Source organism: Neophocaena asiaeorientalis, unplaced genomic scaffold, assembly GCF_003031525.2.
Source record: "Neophocaena asiaeorientalis asiaeorientalis breed wild unplaced genomic scaffold, Neophocaena_asiaeorientalis_V1.1 scaffold242, whole genome shotgun sequence".
Lineage (NCBI taxonomy): Eukaryota > Metazoa > Chordata > Mammalia > Artiodactyla > Phocoenidae > Neophocaena > Neophocaena asiaeorientalis.
The window spans coordinates 7,967,838-7,986,913 of record NW_020172451.1 but is presented as its reverse complement, the minus strand read 5'-3'; the positions used below and the strand labels follow the sequence as shown (position 1 = coordinate 7,986,913).

Here is a 19,076-nt window from a genome sequence, read left to right as displayed (position 1 = left end):
GAGGGGTCCGCTGCCCGGACTCTCACTCACCGCCTCACTCTCCTCCCGGCCCGGGCTCTGCGGCGGTCCCCGCTCCGGCTCTCACCGCCCGCGTCTTCTCCCAAGGCTCAGCGTCCAGCTGGGACGCGCGGAGCTGCGGAGAAGTCGGCGCGAGCGGAGGGCGTGCAGCGAGCGGAGCTGAGAGGGTGGGAAGGATGGGACAGTCGCTCTCGCCGCCGCCGCGGACACCACAGACACGGCAGCGGCCGGCTCCTCTCAGCCACGGAAGCTGCGGGCCCTCCCACCACACCCGCCTCCCGCCCCCCACAACGCCCGCTGGAGAACTGACAGCAGCGCTGGCCAATCAGAGGCCTCGTGGGGGCCGGGAACCGCGGACTAAGGGGAAGGCGGGGGGACCAGAGGGATACGAGGCTGGCGAAGATGGCGGCGGGACTTCCTGTGACTGACGGTCCAGCGCAGCCAATAGGCAGCAGGGAGATGACCTCATGCCGAGGGAAGTCTGGAACTGGCGGAGTGGCAGCGAGGAGGTGGGAGGAGGTCGGAGACGAGCCGGAGGCGGGGCGCTGGGGCCTTAAAGAGGCCGCAGCCCATTGGTCACCCAGTCACGGGAAGGGCGGTGGACCCGGCGAGACCTCGCTAAGTTGCCAAGGGGTCAATGCCGCGTGCGCTTAGTGCATTAATCCTCCCGACCCCATCACAATCCTTCTAGGGGCCTGAAGTGTCCCCGCCTGGGGCTCATAAATCGATTACTTACTTTCACGCTTCCCAAAAGGAGACACAATAAATTCCGTCCTGGCCCGGAGTCCTGAATTCCAGTTACAGTCCCCGCCCCGCAGGAGCCCGCCGTCTCGTTTCCCTGAGTCAGTTTCCCCTACCGGCACCTACCTGCCCCTCCTTTACCCGCGCAGGATGTTGAGATCATTAACAGCAAAAGTGCTTTGGGCTTCAAGAAGGAAAGGCTGAATGAACCCAAAAGCTTGTATCAGGAGACTTCAGGAAGAGCCTCTGTAAAAGGGAGGACTACACTACACGACTTCCGACGACTCTTGCAATTCTAAAATTCTAAAATGCTGATTGATGTCCTACTTTTTCCGCACGTAGCGAAGGGGTGTGGGGCGGTTGGGGGGTGGGGATGTGTGCATGCGCGGGACTCCTGCGTTAGGCGCAGAGGCCACACAGGGACTTGGTCCCTGACCTCAACAAGGAGAAATAATACAGGCTAAGAGGGAGAGAGAAACACGGAAAGCGAGGTCCGCGGCGGTAAGTGCCTTGGTGGAGGCAGGCCACTTGCTTCCCCTCCCCCAGCAATGGGAGGGAGCCCAGAAAAGGCGAAATAACTCCAACTTGGCGGGGTGGAAAGGGGGGGGAAGTGTTTTCCCGAAAGCTTCCCGGGGATGGTGTCACCAGACAGGGTAAGGAGGGAGGAGTAACAGTAGCTACAGGAAGAAGGGGGCTAGAGCATTCTTCCAGGTTTAGGCCGGAGAAGTGTGAAGGCCCAAAAACTGAAAAGCGGCTGCTCATTTTACATTCCAGAGTAAATTCTTAATATGCTCCCCTATTCTCCCCCAAAAGCCTGGCATTGGTGTAACTCTAAGAGGAAGGGCAGGAGAGGGTGCCTCTCCCCCTCCAACAGCTGCAAAAGCCGAAGCAGCCTTGGGTATTCCCAATTACTCATCTATCCATCAGCTACAAGTTCAGTGTCACAGCTGGTCATAGAATCTTGTAGCTCCGCAGGCAGGATCCGTGTGGCCCCTGAGTGACATACCTTTCTGCAAGGCAAGAGTTCTTCCGCAAAAGTTCTGATATATTATGTATTCAACAAATATTTCTCGAGGGAGTAAGGGAAAAGAGATAGTACCCTCTGGGTGCTCTTACCAAACTGGGCGAAGTTACGGCACATGCGGAGGTGACCAGGCAGAATATCCCAAGCATCATGACTAACTAGAGGGCCCAGAGGTATGCCTCAGAGACAAAAGCACTGCTGGTCAGAATTATTGGGGTGGGGCAGAATTTCCCCAAGACAAGACCAGGCTGGAGCATTCCAGATAGGGTCTACCTAGACACAGCCCTCATGAAACAGCCAGGGTGAGAGGCAAGCATGGCGTGTGTTATTAGTCATGGGAAGAGTGACATTCCACTCAGCTTCCCAGACATGGCAAGCTTACCAGCTCTCAGACAGGCCTGTTCTTTTTTTAGGACAACTTAAATTGTATACATATATTTTGTGTGTGTGTGTGTGAATGATATATATATCATATATGGATGGTATTCATATGATCTTCCTCCCGGTAATCTCTGACCCTAAATGCTAACGTTATCCCCTAAAGATAACACAGAACACGTCTAATCCCACTTGGTCATGACAGCATTCCAAATATTTAAGGATGATGAGTATGCTTCCTTTCCCACACCCTCTACCCATCCCCCAAAATAACAGGGATTAAGTCTCTTTCTCTTGCCACCATTCCTCAGATGATGGTTTCCATGCTCCCCACTATGCCAATGACTTCATGAGGACATCTTCAGTTTGTCAGGCTCTACCGGGGACATGTGTTATTTTTGTCCTTCCAGCAAATGTTCTCTCTCTTCTGGGAAGGGGACCCATAGTTCCTCTGGGGAACCACTCCTCCCCATTCTTGGTCTATATGGCTGGCTGCCTGGGGCTGACTTGACTTCTCACCTTTCCGGGGCGGGCCCACAGCCCAGTCCTGATCAATCAAATCGCTGTTCACCCCTCCCCACCACCACCTGCAGGGACTGATTTAGAGACAGACATGTGACCCCAATTGGAATGAGTCTTGGGCTCTTTGTTGGAACTACGGGGAGGGAGAAGCTCTTTTTGCACTAAGGCTGCTGAACTGTCCAGCTCTGCACCTGGAGCTGACAGGGAGACCACAGGAAAGAACTTGCTTGAGCATAAAGCCGGTATGAGAACCAACAAACTATCAGAGCTGAGATACCGATAAAGGCCACAAGGAGTGATGACTCTGAGAGCCTGGATCCAGCTATTTTTTGGCTGTTTGATTTCATAGTTGTTTTAGGTCAGGGTCCTTAGAAACTGCCTGTAAGCGAGGTCCAGTGAATGGGATTTATTGAGGGAGGAAAAACCTATAACAGAGGAAGTTGACCAGGACAGGGAAAGGGAAAGAGGCAAGAAAGGCTCAAATCCCACCTTGGCCTGATCCACAGCAGAGAGCTCTGGAGCATAAACCATACCACGTGGCTATCCCCCCAGTATCTCTCAGCCATTGGCCATGGGTCATGACGGGGTTACGGTCACAAAAACTGCTCCCTTCAGCGGAGGGCAATTCTCCGGAATTTTGGGCATCTGGGAACCCTTAGCTGCCAATACTCACAGCAGCTGGGGGATGGGTGAACTGGCCTGTTAAAGAAAGCCTGGGAGAAGGGACTTCTCTGGTGGTTCAGTGGCTAAGACTCCACGTTCCCAATGCAGGGGGCCTGGGTTTGACCCATAGTCAGGGAACTAGATCCTGCATGCATGCTGCAACTTAAAAAAAAAAAAAAAGATCCCGCATGCTGCAACTAAGACCCAGTGCAGCCAAATATATATATATTTTAAAGGAAATATGGGAGAGGCACCATTCGAGTCACGCTGGGGGGCCAGTTCATTCCCTTCCCTCTTGGGTTTCTGTTCCTTGCAACCAAAATGTGAGTACCTAAAATACTCAGGTGTGATCAGACCACCACAGAGTACAGTGAGACCTTGGCCGTCCTTGATCTGACCCCCTACATCCATGGGTACGCTATGAGGTTGCGTTAGCAAGTTTAGTGGCTGCCCTGACCTTCTGGCTCAAAATGACTTTGTAACCAATCCTTTCCGCCCTCTTTCCTTGAATGCTTTTTCCCCACCATCTGCTACTAAGCCAAATTCACTCTTTCTTATACATCTTTAATTAATTATTTAACACAAATATGGGATTTTAGGCTTAACCCTGCTAATAATTAGCAGTAGTTGTCATTTTGTCCATTTCCATCCTTTGCTGCAAGTTGGATTGTCACCCATCTAACTGGCCACTTCTAATTTTGTTGTTGTTGCTGAAATGGGCAAACCCAATGACAGAAACCTTCAGCAAACCGCTAGAGGCTGATTTCCCCTCCTTCCAACCTGCTAATCCATACTCCTGGAAGATTTACTCCACCTGTCTGTCCTTTTCCTCATTGTCTCTCTTCCTGGGGAATCTCTCGAAAGGTATTTTCCAGGTTTTTGGTTTTTTGTTTATTTTTTTTTTTTACCCACACTGTACAAGTTGTGGGACCTTAGTTCCCCAACCAGGGATTGAATGTGAAAGTGCTGAATCCTAACCACTGGACCACCAGGGAACTCCCATTTCCCAGGTCTTGATCTGCCTTATCCTCAGCACATCTTGCTCTTTCCCGTTTCTTCTTAAGTCTTTGTTCAGGTTGGTCCCTCTGCCTAAATGTCTTCTCTTTTATCTTTATTTATTTATATCCCAGCTCACATTCCCCTTCCTCCAGTAAGCCCTCCACTATTCCCCCAGCCTAAATGGATCTTTCCCTTCTCTGATAATCCATAGTTTCCAGTGTGCCAAGCGCAATGCTAAGCATTCTGAGTGCATTGTCGCCTTTCATTCTTTTGGTAAACCCCAAGGTGGGTGTTGTTATGATCCACATTGTTCGATGAGGAAACTGAGACAGAGAGGTTAATTAAGTAACTCTATATCACACAGCTAAAAACTAGCAAAGCCAGGGTACAGATACTAAAATGAGAACTCTGGCTGAAATTCAATAAACATTTGTTGCCTACACACAAGGAACTAGAGGAGATATTAAAAAGTGAAATAGACAATCCTTGCCTGCAATCAAGAGCAGGGTCTATAAATGGCACCAATATGAACAATGCTGTAAGGATGGTATTAATGAAATAAGAGAAGGGAGAGCTTGTGTCTGGTGGAAAGCCAGTAAGATCGCGTGAAGGAGTTTACGTCCGGTAGGCGGTAATGGGGTGGGGCCCTCCAGCTTAGGGAACACTGTGTAACTGCATGGAGGAAGGGAAACATGGGGCATATTTGAGCAAGGGATTGGTCTGGTTTGTTTGAGAGATAAGGCTTTCAAGCCTCGGTGGAGTCCCTGTTTTAAAAAGTAAAGAATGCCAAGGCGAGGTGGGTATTGATTGGGCTTTTGAAAACGGGATCCAAACTGTGTCTCAAGAGGAGTTACCTGGTAGTTAGTTGATTGGATTGGAGGGAAACTGAAATGGGGCTGGGGAGATAAGTTAGGAGACCACTACTGTTTTCCAGACAAGAGGAATTTAGGACCCACAGGGTGCTGGCAGTGGCCTTGGATTGTTTTTTTTCCTCTACTCTGTAAACGCTTTATGTCTTTCCTTGTCCCCTAAAGATCATGACATCCTTGAGAATTGTCAATCATTTGAAAAAATGTGCCCATAACTGCTAAACTGCCAACAATTTCTTGATAAGCACTCAGCAAATATTGTAATTGAGTTGAATGCCTGAGCAGGGTGATAAAAATGCTGGGGCTCTGTTTAAATGATTTCATAGGAACTCAGGCCACGCCTGCAACCAACTGCAGTATTACTCGGTAACAAAACTAAGCTGGTTTTTTATCCATCACCTACTATGTATATCATCCTCTCATTCAATTCTCCCAGTGGTAGGTACTGACATAATGTCCATCTTACAGATCAGAAAAACTAAGGGTCAAGCGAGTAGGGTCGCCAAACTTCTCAGTTTGCAGGAACTGAGAGATTGAGCTGCAGGACTTTCAGTGCTAAAACCAGGACAGCCCCAGGCAAACCCAGAAGGCTGGTCACCCTACCAAGATACCTTGCCCCCTATTACACAAGCCAGGGTTTAAACACAAGTCTGACCAGCTCAAACTCCCATGGGATTTTATTTTGGCTTTCTGATCATTGCAGCCAATATAAATATCTTATTTGGGTATTTTGGGGATAGAATCCAAGCATGCTCTTATATTGAACTTGGCTCCTGTATTTGGAGCCTAGCTGAGACAGGCGCGTAGAGAGAGGAAGACTCACAAAATGGAAGGGTTTTTGTCAGAGAAAAGGAATCCAGGCTGGGGAACGCCTGCCGGACACCATTACCAGAGAGTTCGGCTTTATAAACTGTTCTTTGGCGCCCCCTCGTGGTGAATAGCTGTTAGTAACCCCTCCCTTACTCCCTAGATGACGCCGGTAAATGGTGAGAGGAGAAACCCCGCTGAAAGTTCATACTCCAAAATCAGAAAGAGAAAAACAAATATTGTATATTAACGCATATATGTGGAATCTAGAAAGATGGGACAGATGAACCGGTTTGCAAGGCAGAAATAGAGACACAGATGTAGTGAACAGACGTATGGACACCAAGGGAGGAAAGCAGGGGGGAGCGGTGGTTGTGGTGGGATGAACTGGGAGATTGGGATTGACATATATACACTAATATGTGTCATAAAGGTAACTAATAAGAACCTGCTGTATAAAAAATAAATAAATAAAATTCGAAAGTAAAAAATAAAAAAAAATTTTTTTAAAGTTCTTGCTGCTTGGGGAGCATAAAGATTTTGCTTTAAAAATAAAAGCTAGCAGAGCTTTTCCTTTCTTTTCTTCTTACGTGAAAGCTGGCCAGGATGTCATAGTGTAGGGTGAGGAGAATCAGACGCAAAATTTAAGTGGACACCAAAAAAACCTCAATAATCAAGGTAAATAATGTTTCAAAAAGAACAAAATTAATAGCAAAAAAAAAAACATGATGAACAAAATAAAATTTAAAACATGGAACAAACAGGATCTGACCGTGTACTTGTCCTGCCACACCTCACTTGCTTCACCCCAATCCCAAGAGCACTGGTGCAGGAGCCCGGAACCCCAGCCCCTTCGAGAAGCTCTGGGTGGAGGATTCCTGAAGGTGGCCCTCAAAACCTCACCATGGGAAATGGAAGCGGTGCTTTCAGACTTTCCCACCAAAGAACCTTAGTAGAAAAGAGATCATCCCCTGCCAGGAGTAGCCAGAAGACCTGCAGCAAGCGAGAAATTTCTTTAAGGCTCTTATTTATGCACATTTTGAATTCAATGTCCTAATATATCCGTATTTGGTTTTGTTCTGTTTCCTTTTTCTGAAGTGTAGACACTTCAGAAGTGTACAGAGAAGGTATACATTATAACCGTACAGCTCGAAGGAGTGTCACAAATGAACACACGTTTAACCATCACCCAATCAAGACCAGGTCCCCAGAGTCCACCTCCTTCCCTCTCTGTTCACTGCCACCCCAAGTTACCTCCATCTTGATGTCTGAAAGCATAGATTAGTTCTGTCTATTTTTGTTCTGTATATAAATGAAACGATACAATCTAAAATATTTTGAGTCTGGTTTATTTTGCTCAAAACTATGTTAGTGAGATTAAGCCATAATCCTCGTGTGTGTTGTAGTTTTTTCATTCTCACTGCACGGTATAAATCTATTATAATAAATGTATCCATTCTGCTGACATAGGTTGTTTCAGTGTGGGCTGTTACACACTGTGCTGGTATGAATATTCTTATATGCATGTCGTTTGATTAACATACACATGCCTACAACAGCCAAGATCAGCAGAACTTCCTAGCTGAACTATAGATTTGTGAGCCACTGAACTGTAGAGTGGTTTGGTTTGTAGAATACTGTAGCAATAACTAACTAATATTACACTCTTTGGAAGCCATAACAATTAATTACCAGCAAAACAAACATTAAAATGCAAGGATGATTCATCTTTATTGAAACAGAAAAAAACCATACACCTGCCTACATGTCTGCTGGGAAATACATTTTCTGGGTCATAGGGGAGGCATAGTTTCAGCTTTAGTATGTACTGCTGGTGAACTTTCTAAAGCAACTGGAATTCAGAGAGTTCCTGTTGCTTCACATCTTTGTCTAGACGATATTTTTTATCCTTTTTACTTTATCCAATCAAGTGGAGTAGTATCATACTCTAGTTTATTTACATTTCCCTGGAAAGTAGTGAAGTTAAGAACCTTTTTGTATGTTTATTCTACATTTGGATAGCTTCTTTTGTGAAATGTCTTTTTGCTCCCTTAATGGTGTCTTTTGATGAATAGAGGTTCTTAGTTCTCATAGAATTCATTTAATATTTTTTTCATTCATGATCAGCACTTTTCATTTCCTGTTTGTGAAAGATCTGCCTATTCCCAAGTCAGAAAGATGTTCTCCTATGTTTTGTTCTAAAAAGCTTTACTTATTTATTTATTTTAGCTTCAGATGTGTAATCCTTCTGGAAATTATTTTTGTATGGTATGAGGTAGGGGTCAAATATATATATTTTTTTCTTTTTCCATATATAAGATGACCATATATGTGTGATATCTGTTTTTGTTTTCATATAAAAGTAAATAATTAAATCAATTCCCTTTAAAATTATATGACTTTCCCCTCATTCTTCAAGTAAAACTGATACTCCAGAAACAGCTGTTTTGAGCACTATTTGAGGCACATTATCTACATTCCCTCATTTAATTCTCACTCTACTTCTATGAGGTAGGTATTCATATTTCAGTTTTATAGGTTAAAAAAGTGAGGCTCAGGGAATCTAAATATGTTAAGGGCACGCAGCTAGTAAGTCCAGAGTCCTTTAACCAGTGTTCTAAACTATTTTGCAAAGAAAAATTCCATTTGGAAGATAATCATCCGCCAAGGAACCATTATAACTTGTTCATCTGTTTGCAAGTTGATGGACACTTGGACTGCTTCTCGTTTGAGGCAATTGTGAATAATGAGACAATATTTTCATTTCTCTTGGATAGATACCTAGGAGCGGGATTGCTTGGGTCATATGATAAGTGTATATGTTTAACTTTTAAAGACGCTACCAACGCTTTTCCAAGGTGGTTTTGCCATTTTACATTCCCACTTGTAGACTATGTGGGCTTCAGCCCTCCACATCGTCACCAACACCTGGTATTGTCAGTCATTGGATTATTGCCATGATAGTGAGTATGTGATGAAATCCCACTGTGGTTTTAGTTGGCATTTCCCTGATAACTAATGATTTGAGAGTTTATATGTGTTTATTTGCCATCCACATATCATTTTTTGGTAAAGTATCTGTTCAAACCCTTTGTTCATTTTATTGGGATGTCTTATTGTTGAGTTATGTGAGTTCTTTGTATATTCTAGATACAAGTCCTTTACTGGATTTTTGATTTGCAAATATTTTCTTCCAGTTCTGTGGCTTGTCTTTCATTTTTTTTAACGGTGCCTTTTGAAAATTTTTTTAATGTTGATGAAGTCCAATTTATAAGTTTTCTCTTATGGATTGTGCTTTTGATGTCATATCTAAGAAATCATTGCCTAAAATCAAGGTTACAAAGATTTTCTCGTACATTTAGAAGCTTTGTAGTTTTAGTTCTTACGTTTGGGTCTATGATCCATTTTGAGTCCATTTTTGCGCATGAAGTAAGCATTTATGTTCATTTTTTTGCGTGTGGAAGTCCAATTGTCCCAGCACCATTTGTTGAAATGACCCGTCATTTCCCCGACCAGCTTTATTGAGCAGCTGATTATATCGCTACTGGAGGCTGATCTGATGCTGGGTTTTCAGTTGTGTGGCCTAATAAATACATTTCCTCACCATTTATAGGCTTGTTTGAATTTTGTATTGTTCTTTGAAGCCAGAAGCAGTCTGACTGAAACAGGTTGGTCAACAGTGTCTGTGTTGCCAGGGGGTGACACCCAGGTCAAGTGGATGTCAGCCCAGTAGACCTTCTGGGGAATAACCCAGACCTATTCCTTAGAAATATTTTTCAGTCTGCGTGTTTTCAGTGGATCTGAGCCCTGCTCCTTACTCCAAAGAGCTCATATAATACAATCAAATTCTGGCCAAACTACTCCATGCCCCTGGAAGAGGGATGCAACCAAACCAGGCCAGTCCGAGTACTCCCTGGGACTCTTGCCAGAGTCATTAAGAAAAGATGCTCTAGGGGACTTCCTTGGCGGTCCAGTGGTTAAGACTTCGCCTTCCAATGTAGGGGGTACAGGTAGGGGAGCTAAGATCCCATGTGCCTCACGGCCAAAAAACCAAAATATAAAAAACAGAAGCAATATTGTAACAAATTCAATAAAGACTTTAAAAAAAAAAGCAAAGAAAAGATGCTCCGTCTTCTCCTCTAACTTCATAAGCCATAAAGACAAGGTAGGCTTAGAGCTGCCAGTGGCCATCTTGTTGTCAGGTGGCAAGGGAAGACTTGGGAATAAAGCCCAACAATGACAAGCAGGACCAAAAAGTGGAGGAGAGAGAGAGACAGGGTCCTCAGGACATCATTCACGTCTCTGGATGAGCCGTGCCTGAAGCCCTTCGCAGCAGGGGGCAAATCACAAGTGGGGGGGGCAGCGCGTGGGTAAGGACTCTAGCAATTAGCTGGAGGTCCGTTTGTGCTCTGAGTTGGGAGATCCCATTGTACTGGTTCCTCTCCCTACAGAGTCCTACCTGAGTAGGACTGTGTTCTGAAGTAATGTTTTACATGCCCGTGAGGGCTGCTATCCTACCGATTCATTCTCAAGTGATTATCTTGTCTTGCTTGAATGGACAGGGATACTCGATGCCCCGCTGCTCCTCAAGCCTCAGAAAACCAGAGTGTGGTAAAAACCAGCAGCAGAAAAAATGCTGATAAGAGTCACGCTAACCGATCATATGACACTCATGGTACCAGCTCCCTACAGGTGAACCAAACGCACCAGGTGAGAGCAGTAAGGAAACAGACACTTTGCAAGAAACTCAGAACAGAGAGGCAGGGCAACTTGATGGAAAGGCAAGTGTAGTTCCCAGCCTGGCTCTGCCCTGCTGGCCAGGGGACCTCAGGTCGATTACTGAGTGTCCCTGAAGGTCAATCTTGTCCTGTGTAAAATGAGGGCTAAACATGCCTGTTGTCACAGCCTTCAGCCTCTGCCGGGCTATGGGGCAGCTTCCTCTGACTCACAGTGGGGGAGTGGACATTCACTCAGGTCTCCGGAGTCTTCACTGTGTGTGTCCCTCACTCCCAGTGCTGCTGGGGGCCACCCTGCCCCTCGGTGTGGGTCAGAGCCCGGACTTCTAGGCCATGTTGCCTCCTTCCCAGAGGCTCCAGGCCAGAGCTTCTTGCTTCCATCTCTTACCCTGTGTCTGTTTCCCCACAGCCTTTACTGAAGGGTTGGGATGATTAATGAGTATTACAATAAAGAACCTAAAGCTGTGGCCTAAATCCGATGGTGATGAGTTGGAGAAACCATATTCACTGGCATTCCTTTAGGGAGAAGCACTGTTTATTTGTTCAGGAAAAACATTCCTTGATAAACTCACGTGAAGGAGAAGGGAACCCCCTCGCCCCATGCCCCCCAGAAGACCTGAGACACCCAGAATTCTCCTAAGTGCCTGGGCGAAAAGAATTTGTTTAGGTTACACTGCAACATGGTGGGGAGTGGGAAAAGTGATGATCCTGGGATGTCACCCCTCCTTGAATCTCCAGTGATGTCCCTGTTTACTGAAAGGAAAAGGCACAATGTAAAAGTTGTGAGTTAAGTTTTATTTGGGGACCTTACTGAGGACTATAGCCCAGGAGACAGCCTCTCAGATAGCTCTGAGGAATTGCTCTGAAGAGGTAAGTGAGAAGCCAGGATATAGAGCAACTTTTTTTGCTGGAAAAAACACGTAGTCAAGCATCAAAAGATTCCCTTGGGCTTCCCTGGTGATGCAGTGGTTGAGAGTCCGCCTGCCGATGCCGGGGACACAGGTTCGTGCCCTGGTCCGGGAAGATCCCACATGCCGCAGAGCGGCTGGGCCCGTGAGCCATGGCCGCTGAGCCTGCACGTCCGGAGCCTGTGCTCCGCAACGGGAGAGGCCACAGCAGTGAGAGGCCCGCGTACCGCAAAAAAAAAAAAACAAAAAAAAAAACAGATTACCGCTAATCACAAAGGAAAGACATCCAAGTAGATGATTTTAGTTCTTTTCTTTTGTTTTGTTTTTGGCCACGTGGCTTGCGGGATCCTACGTAGTTCCCCCGGCCAGGCAGTGAAAGCGCCGAGTCCTCCACTGGACCGCCAGGGAACTCCCTAGTGCTTTTCTATGTATAGAAAGATGCAAGAATCTGAGGTCACTGAAAATTTTCCTTAATTGTGTATCTTAACTATCTAGGGGCCCCGTATATCCAAAGCACAGAATGTTTCCCGTTTTTCCCCATCCCGAATTCCCCTCTGGGCACACTGTCTGTGGGCTGAGCAACCGCATTGGCTGATGGCTTGATCCTTGTAGAACTGGAAGAGCAGGCAGCATTTTTTTCATTACAGTCACATTCCTGAGAAGCTGAGGTGAGTGGTTGCTTTGTGGAGCTGCGGCAAGGGCTGGCCTTGCCTCCTGAAATTTACTTCAACCTGCCTGGCACAGAGAGACCCCAGTGACCCCGGAGTGAGGAGGTTTTGTTCCAGAGTCCCAGGGGAAGGGGCCTAAGTAATGGAATCTTACCAAGAGGGCCCCCATCAGGGGTACCTCCAGCTCCTAATCTGACTTCCCATCATCAGGTCGATGAAAAATTAATCAATGGCCAACCTAAGAAAGAAATGGAGAATTTTATTGGAGCCAACCTGAGGCTTATAACCCAGCAGGAGAGAGTCTTCCAAAAAGCTCTGAGGACGGTTCTGAAGAGGTAAGGGGGGTGGGGCAGTATATATATTGTGATTTTGACCAAGGGGGTGCATGCAATCAAGCACCCATCCTGGCAGGTTACCACTCTTCTCGAGGAACAGAGAGCTTAGTCAATGGTTTTAGTGCTTTTCTAAGTACTAAAGGGGCAAGAAGCTGGGTTCCTAACATTTTCTCCTGAAAATATCTATCTAACTGGGGGCCAGTCCTGCCAGTTTTCCCAGCACACAAAGTACCTCATGCTGAGCTTTGCCCTGAATTCCTTGTAGGGTAGGTATATCGTGTATCAGCAACTGCAGTGGCTGATGACTTGATTCTTGTAGAACTGGATGGTGGGCCACAGTCTTTATTTTATAATCCTTTCCCTTTAAGTATTCATTTCAATCGAGGTTTGGGAGGCATTTCATGACCAGTTTGTCCCATGGCACCAGGAATGCTCGTTCCCAGGCAGGGTGAGGATTTCATTGACAGGCCACTCAGTGTGTTATTACTGGACTAGGCTCTGTTAACAGTCACCGGAAGCCTCTGAACCACCTGTCTCACTAGTTTGTTGTGGTCCAGGAAATGGTTCCCTCTTGTTGCTTCTTCCCGTAGCTAGAGTTACACTGTGACAATCATTGATCTTATAGAACTATGTATTTGGCCAATTGTTCCAAGTCGCCTGGTCATCATTACTTTATTGGAGGCTCAGTCACACATTTGGTAATACAAGAAAAAAATAATCTTGTAAGATAGGCAGAATATAGATAATAGAGCTAGCAACATTAATAAGGTTGTAAGTAAATAATGTCATCTTCTAAGGAGTTACATGGCTGGTGCCAGAAGAAGAAAAATTGATCTTGATGGCTTAGCGGGTGTTTCTGCTGTGGGGAAGGCCTGGTTAAGACATAATGCAGATGCCTAGTGCACACTAGAGGGGAGGAAGGAGGCCCAAGCGAGCAGAGAAAAACTTGGTTTAAATTTTTCTTCCCTTGCCTTAAAATATGAATGTACCCAGGGTCTGTCTCCTCTCAAAAGGCGCTTTTCCCAACTGCCCTAAAGCAAGTCCCCACCTGTCTTTTAGGAAATTCTGCGGAGATCCATGCCCCCTCCTTCCAGCAGCAGACTTCTCCAAGTCTGAGTTGGTCCATAGTAGGTGCTCAGTAAATATCTGTTCACTGACTGAGTAAATAATAACGAACACTTGCAGTCAGCAGCCTGCGAATAGTCTGGGGAGAAAGGGGGGTCGGGAGGGCTCTAAGGATGGTCCAGAGCAGGTGGGTACCTTTCAGGTCAGGTCTCCTCTTAGCTTTCAGTCCACCTGTGTGAGAATTTCAGGTGCACATTGTCTAGAAAACTTCTGAAGCAAACACACACACTCCGTCCAAGATCAAACCTCACTTCTTAGAGTTCTGTCCAAACTCATAAGGAAGAAGCCCTTAAATTTGACAGCCCTCAAATTTTACAGTGTCTCTCTCTCTCTCTCCCATAGAGTCAGAATAAGCTATCTTGCTGCACCTGTCTTGACCCCAAATAGTGCCTTTTAGAGCTGCAGGAAAAAGGGACCCAAAACAGGATCACAGACCCATAAAATCTTTGAGATTAGCTCCTCGGGGAAGATGGGAAGGGAGTTGTCTCAGAATGTTCTAGGTAGATGCCCTTCCTTGGTGTTGGGAGGATTAACCGGGATGAGACAGCAGGAGGCAGAGTTCCAGCCCAGGGCAGGAGCCCTGCAACATGTGTCTCCCCAGCACTGCACGCGATCAACCCCGAAAGAGGAGTGAATGAGGTGCTGCGTTTGCCCCTCCTTGAAAAAAGGAAGACACCGTGTGGCCAGGTGTCTTCCTAGCCACCATGTGGCTAAGAAGAGAAGTAAGCACTTCGTAAGGGCCTGATGCTGCAACATTGCTGTCCTTTGTCCTCAAGCTTGTCTAGGTACTTGGGTTTCATCAGAGAACAAAGACAAAAACCTCTACCTCATGGAGCTTACATTTTATTTAGGGCAAGGTGGAGGATGGGGAAAGACAATAAATAATAAATGTTATACTTCCGGTCATGGTGGACTAGGAAAATCATACCAACATGCCCACTAAAAATAGCTTAAAACACTGGGCGAAATATACTAGGTATCTTCTTAAAAGTGTAAAAGAGCTAAGAAGGAAGTAAGGAATTACTGAGCCATGCTGAGTCTAGGAGACGTGGTTCATACCTGACGGATATTGACTTATCTAATCCTCATAACCGTCCTCTGAATTGTCCTAGGAAAACAGTAGTGCTGGTACATGGTCAGGGCTGCATCGGGGCTGTGAAATAAATTAGCATGCGTGCTAGGCTCTGGGGCTTTAGATATATTATCTCATTTGAGCCTGACAACATCTCTATGAGGTACATGCTGTTGCTTACTGTTATTTTCCTAACTTTACAAATGAGAAAACAGAGAGTTCAAGGGACCTGCCCAGGGTCACACAGCTAGCAAGTGGCAGAACAGGCTTTGAGCTCAAGTCTGACTCCAGAGTCTATAAACTGAATCACCATCCATGCTACAAATAGCATCTATTGGTTTTTCTTTTGGCCGCACCACGCGGCATGCGGGATAATAGCTCCCCGACCAGGGATCAAACTCGCACCACCTACCCCCCACCCCAGAGTGGAAGTGGGGAGTCTTAACCACTGGACCGCCAGGGAAGTCCCACATATCTATTGTTTTTCCATGGGCTTTAGTAGAAAGATAACGCTAGTAAGGATGTTCCTATTACTTCGTGTATGAAAAATGACAATGTTATCTCTACTGAAATCTTGTTTTATGCAAAGATGTTCAAAAATGCTTTGAGGAGGAAAAAACTACAATCCAAGTGAGACAGGCTGGGACCTGGGACCTTTTGCTGGGACCTGGGACCCTTTGCTGCAGTGCTGCAACGCTTGCACCTGGACACACCTTTCCTGGAGCAACAAAATACAAAGAAAGTGTATGGGACCAAAAATAACTGCGTGCATGCACAGTTGGGGCAAATTCTGGACCCAAAAGTTACAAAGAGACCAAAAAACCCAACAGCCACTTTTGAAGAGTCTGGAACAGAAACACGGTGTTGAGAGCAAAAGCAAGGTACGCACATGCCCCTGCACACACCACCACCTAGAGGGTGAGCAAAACACCTAAGCCGCCCCTCCGGCCCGACCCCTGGACACACCCCTACCCTCACCCCATATAAGAAACAAGCTTTCCCCTTCTCGGTGAGCAAGCTAGCAAGGGAAACTGTTGTTAGTTCTCACTCCCCGCTGCTGAAGCAGGGGCCCCAATAAAGCCTTGCCTGAATTTCTTGTGGCCTCTAGTCAATTTCTATTGCTTGGGGAAGGCCAAGAACCCCGGTCGGTAACACAGGCACAGCCTACTGGTGCTCCTCAGACTGTAGACACAAAAATTCATCTGGGAGCAGGAGATCCTTCTTAGGGCTGAGCTAGTGAACTCAGTTAGAGAGCAAGTAGTACTAAAGGCCAGGACAGGGGAACCACCTGATTCTACATTCCCGCCATCCAGCCTAGGCCAGGGCTCTCAGACAGCAGGGCAGGGATGGCAGAAGTGTCCCCAGTTCCACACCCTCCTTGACCAGTGGGAACCTGGGCCCTCCCAGGGTGGGGGATGTGTGTGACATAACGGTCAGGTTCATGGTGTTCAGACCTAGCCTGTGACCTTGAGCAAGTGACTTTATTTATTTATTTATTTTGCATTTAAATTAAAATTTTTTTTAATTAATTTTTTTATTGGAGTATAGTTGATTTACAATGTCATGTTAGTTTCTACTGTACAGCAAAGTGAATCAGCCATACATACGTATATGTGCTCTCTTCTAGACTCCATTCCCATATAGGTCATTACAGAGCACCGAATAGAGTTCCCTGTGCTATACAGTAGGTTCTTATTAGTTATCTTTTATATATAGTAGTGTGTATATGTCAATCCAATCTCCCAATTTATCCCTCTCTACCCCCCTTGGTAACCATAAGTTTGTTTTCTACATCTGTGACTCAGTTTCTGTTTTGTAAATAGGTTCATTTGTACCATTTTTTTAGATTCCACATATAAGTGATAGCATATGATATGTGTCTTTCTCTGACTTACTTCACTCAGTATGACAGTCTCTAGGTCCAACCATTGAGCAAGTGACTTTAACAGCACTTTTGCAAAATGGGAGTAACAACATATTCCAATGGTTATAAGATGCACCACTAAGAGAGAAAACACACCAATTGCGTTGTGACAGAAGTCTTAATGATAGTCTTGGACAAGCCATAAACCAGTCACCGCAACTCTCCTGGCTTGGAGATTCCTCTCATTTCTTCTGTGAGATTGGCAATTTCTCCCGCCTTAGGCTCCATTGCTTGGTGTAGATAGTCAATCCTTTTACCCACAGTTTAAAAACAAAATGTAATACAACCCCTGCTCCTCGTTTGTCTTCCTGCCATAGGTTCTGCAAAGCACTTGCTGTTGCTTTGTAAGAGAAGAGCAGTCCTCTCTCCAAAGAGAAAACTTTGTTTCACTGGTATTAGTTTCACTCCCTGTTGATCCATATCCCTGTCTTTCTGCATCATCACTTTTTATCCAAATGCTGAATCACGCTATGATCTTTTCGAAGATATTTTAAATAGCACTAAATTCAGTACACACAGTACAAACAGGGCATCTAAATGAGAAGAACACAAGACAATACAGGCAGCTGTGCTCAATTTCTCACATTTGCAAACAATGATGTCTCCATCAGGACACAATCAGAGAGAATTAGCTAAATAGGGTAGCAAATACCTGTGTTGATTAGAATTCTTTCAACAAGAAAGTGACAAAAAACTCAACTCAGATTGACTTAAGTAAAGGGGTATATTGAGCTACAGAAGTCCAGAAGTCCTTGTATTAATGCAGCTTCAGGTATGGCTGGACTCAGGGCTCCAGGATATAGTCAGGACTCAGTTTCTTATAATTTCTCTCTCTTTCTTCTATAGGGATGGCTCCAGTCTCATGTTTCACCTGGTAGCAACCTGGAGCCAGTAGCTCTAATCCCCCCATCCTCTCCAGTTTCAAGTCCAGCTAAAAGGAGTGAGCACCTTTGTCCCAGAATTTTGAACCTGAGTCTCTATGCCTCTCATTGGCTCTGACAGGTCACCTGCCCAGCCCTGGACCAATCATCATGGTTACTGGGGTCAGTTGCTAAGCTCTCCCACACACAAGTTACCTGCTGGAAGCCCAGGGGCTGCTGGGGCTGCAGAGGGATATGAGGAGAATGGAGGTGGGGCAGCAAAAACAGTGCACGATTGAGTGTGGGGAATTAGGTGAGATGAGCCCTCCCAGGGCCAGCCTCTGGGGTGGATTTGGCCTCTGCTCCTCTGCCTTCTGCAACAGGAGGAGGCCTCCGCTGACACCCCCGTGCTCCACCTGATCAGCTGCGCGTGCCCTCCTTCCTGGGCCGCTGACGCCGCACTCGCTCAGCTGCTACGTGAGCTGGTTGCTGCCTGGAAAGTTAGTGAGCCTCAGAGGCAAGACATTCATTCCTCTGGTGACAGGGATTGGTGCTGTGAGTGTGTGGGAACGAATGAAAAACAGTGGGAGCACCGCGGTTCCTAAAGCATTTATGAAGTGAAGAAGCACAGAAAGCAAGTGAGGGGAAATCCAGAGCAGCAGTTGGAGCAGCCGCCCAACAGGGGGCCGAGGATGCTTCCTGCCAACAGCCTCCCGCTGCCCAGTCCCCGGGCGTGGGGTGTGGGTGGGGGCGGGGGGAGGTGCATAGCTGCCCCCACCCCGGCCCCACCCACTCTACAGCTCTGCCAGTCTCTTTCCTTCAAATCTAAGTTGCAAGGGGCAGGACGTGGGGGTGGGGGGCAGGGGAGGAAGAGAGGAGGGAGGCCCAGTTAGGAGAGGGTCCTGGAGGAAAGGAATCGGGGGAGACAGATGGGAAGACCGGGACGCACAGAAGCTCAGAAACTGGACAGAACTCAACGCAGAGCACCTGCTCTCTGTCAGGTCCCCAACTAGGAGGTGAGGCCACCAAAATAAAGCAATAAATCCCTGCCTTCGGGGAGCACAGAGTGTGGTCTGGGACACAATAAGAAAACTGCTCATCACAGTGGGCTGTGATAGCAGGGATCTGGGGTTTATTGAAGGAAGGTACCCCTGAGGGAGGAGTGCAGAAGGTCATTGCTGAGCAGGAAGCCTCAGGTCAGTCTAGCCTGGACCTGGTCCAGAGGGCGTGTGTGTGCTGGCGGGGGGTGGGGAGTGGACTGGCCTTTTCTACTCCCCTTTCAGACTTTGGCTGCTGGCGAATGGGGGTGGTGACCTCCCTGGCAAGGAGGCTCCTATCAGGCAAGGGTAATTCTCCACACAAAAGGACAGCTGGGGTGGCTGCGAGGCCTTGGAGCCATCACCCTCAGCAGCTGGAGGATGGGTGCA

The 19,076-nt window shown here is 46.6% G+C and overlaps 1 protein-coding gene across 1 annotated transcript in view; it reads right to left on the bottom strand.

The window, feature by feature from the left end:
* The window catches only part of MRTFA (myocardin related transcription factor A), a 196,584-nt gene extending 195,647 nt beyond the window's left edge, over positions 1-937 (bottom strand). The window contains exon 1 of the mRNA XM_024737519.1: positions 886-937. Within this exon, the coding sequence (XP_024593287.1) occupies positions 886-922 (37 nt within the window). The 5' untranslated portion in view covers positions 923-937. The remainder of the gene's footprint in view (positions 1-885) is intronic.
* Positions 938-19,076: the final 18,139 nt, after the last annotated feature.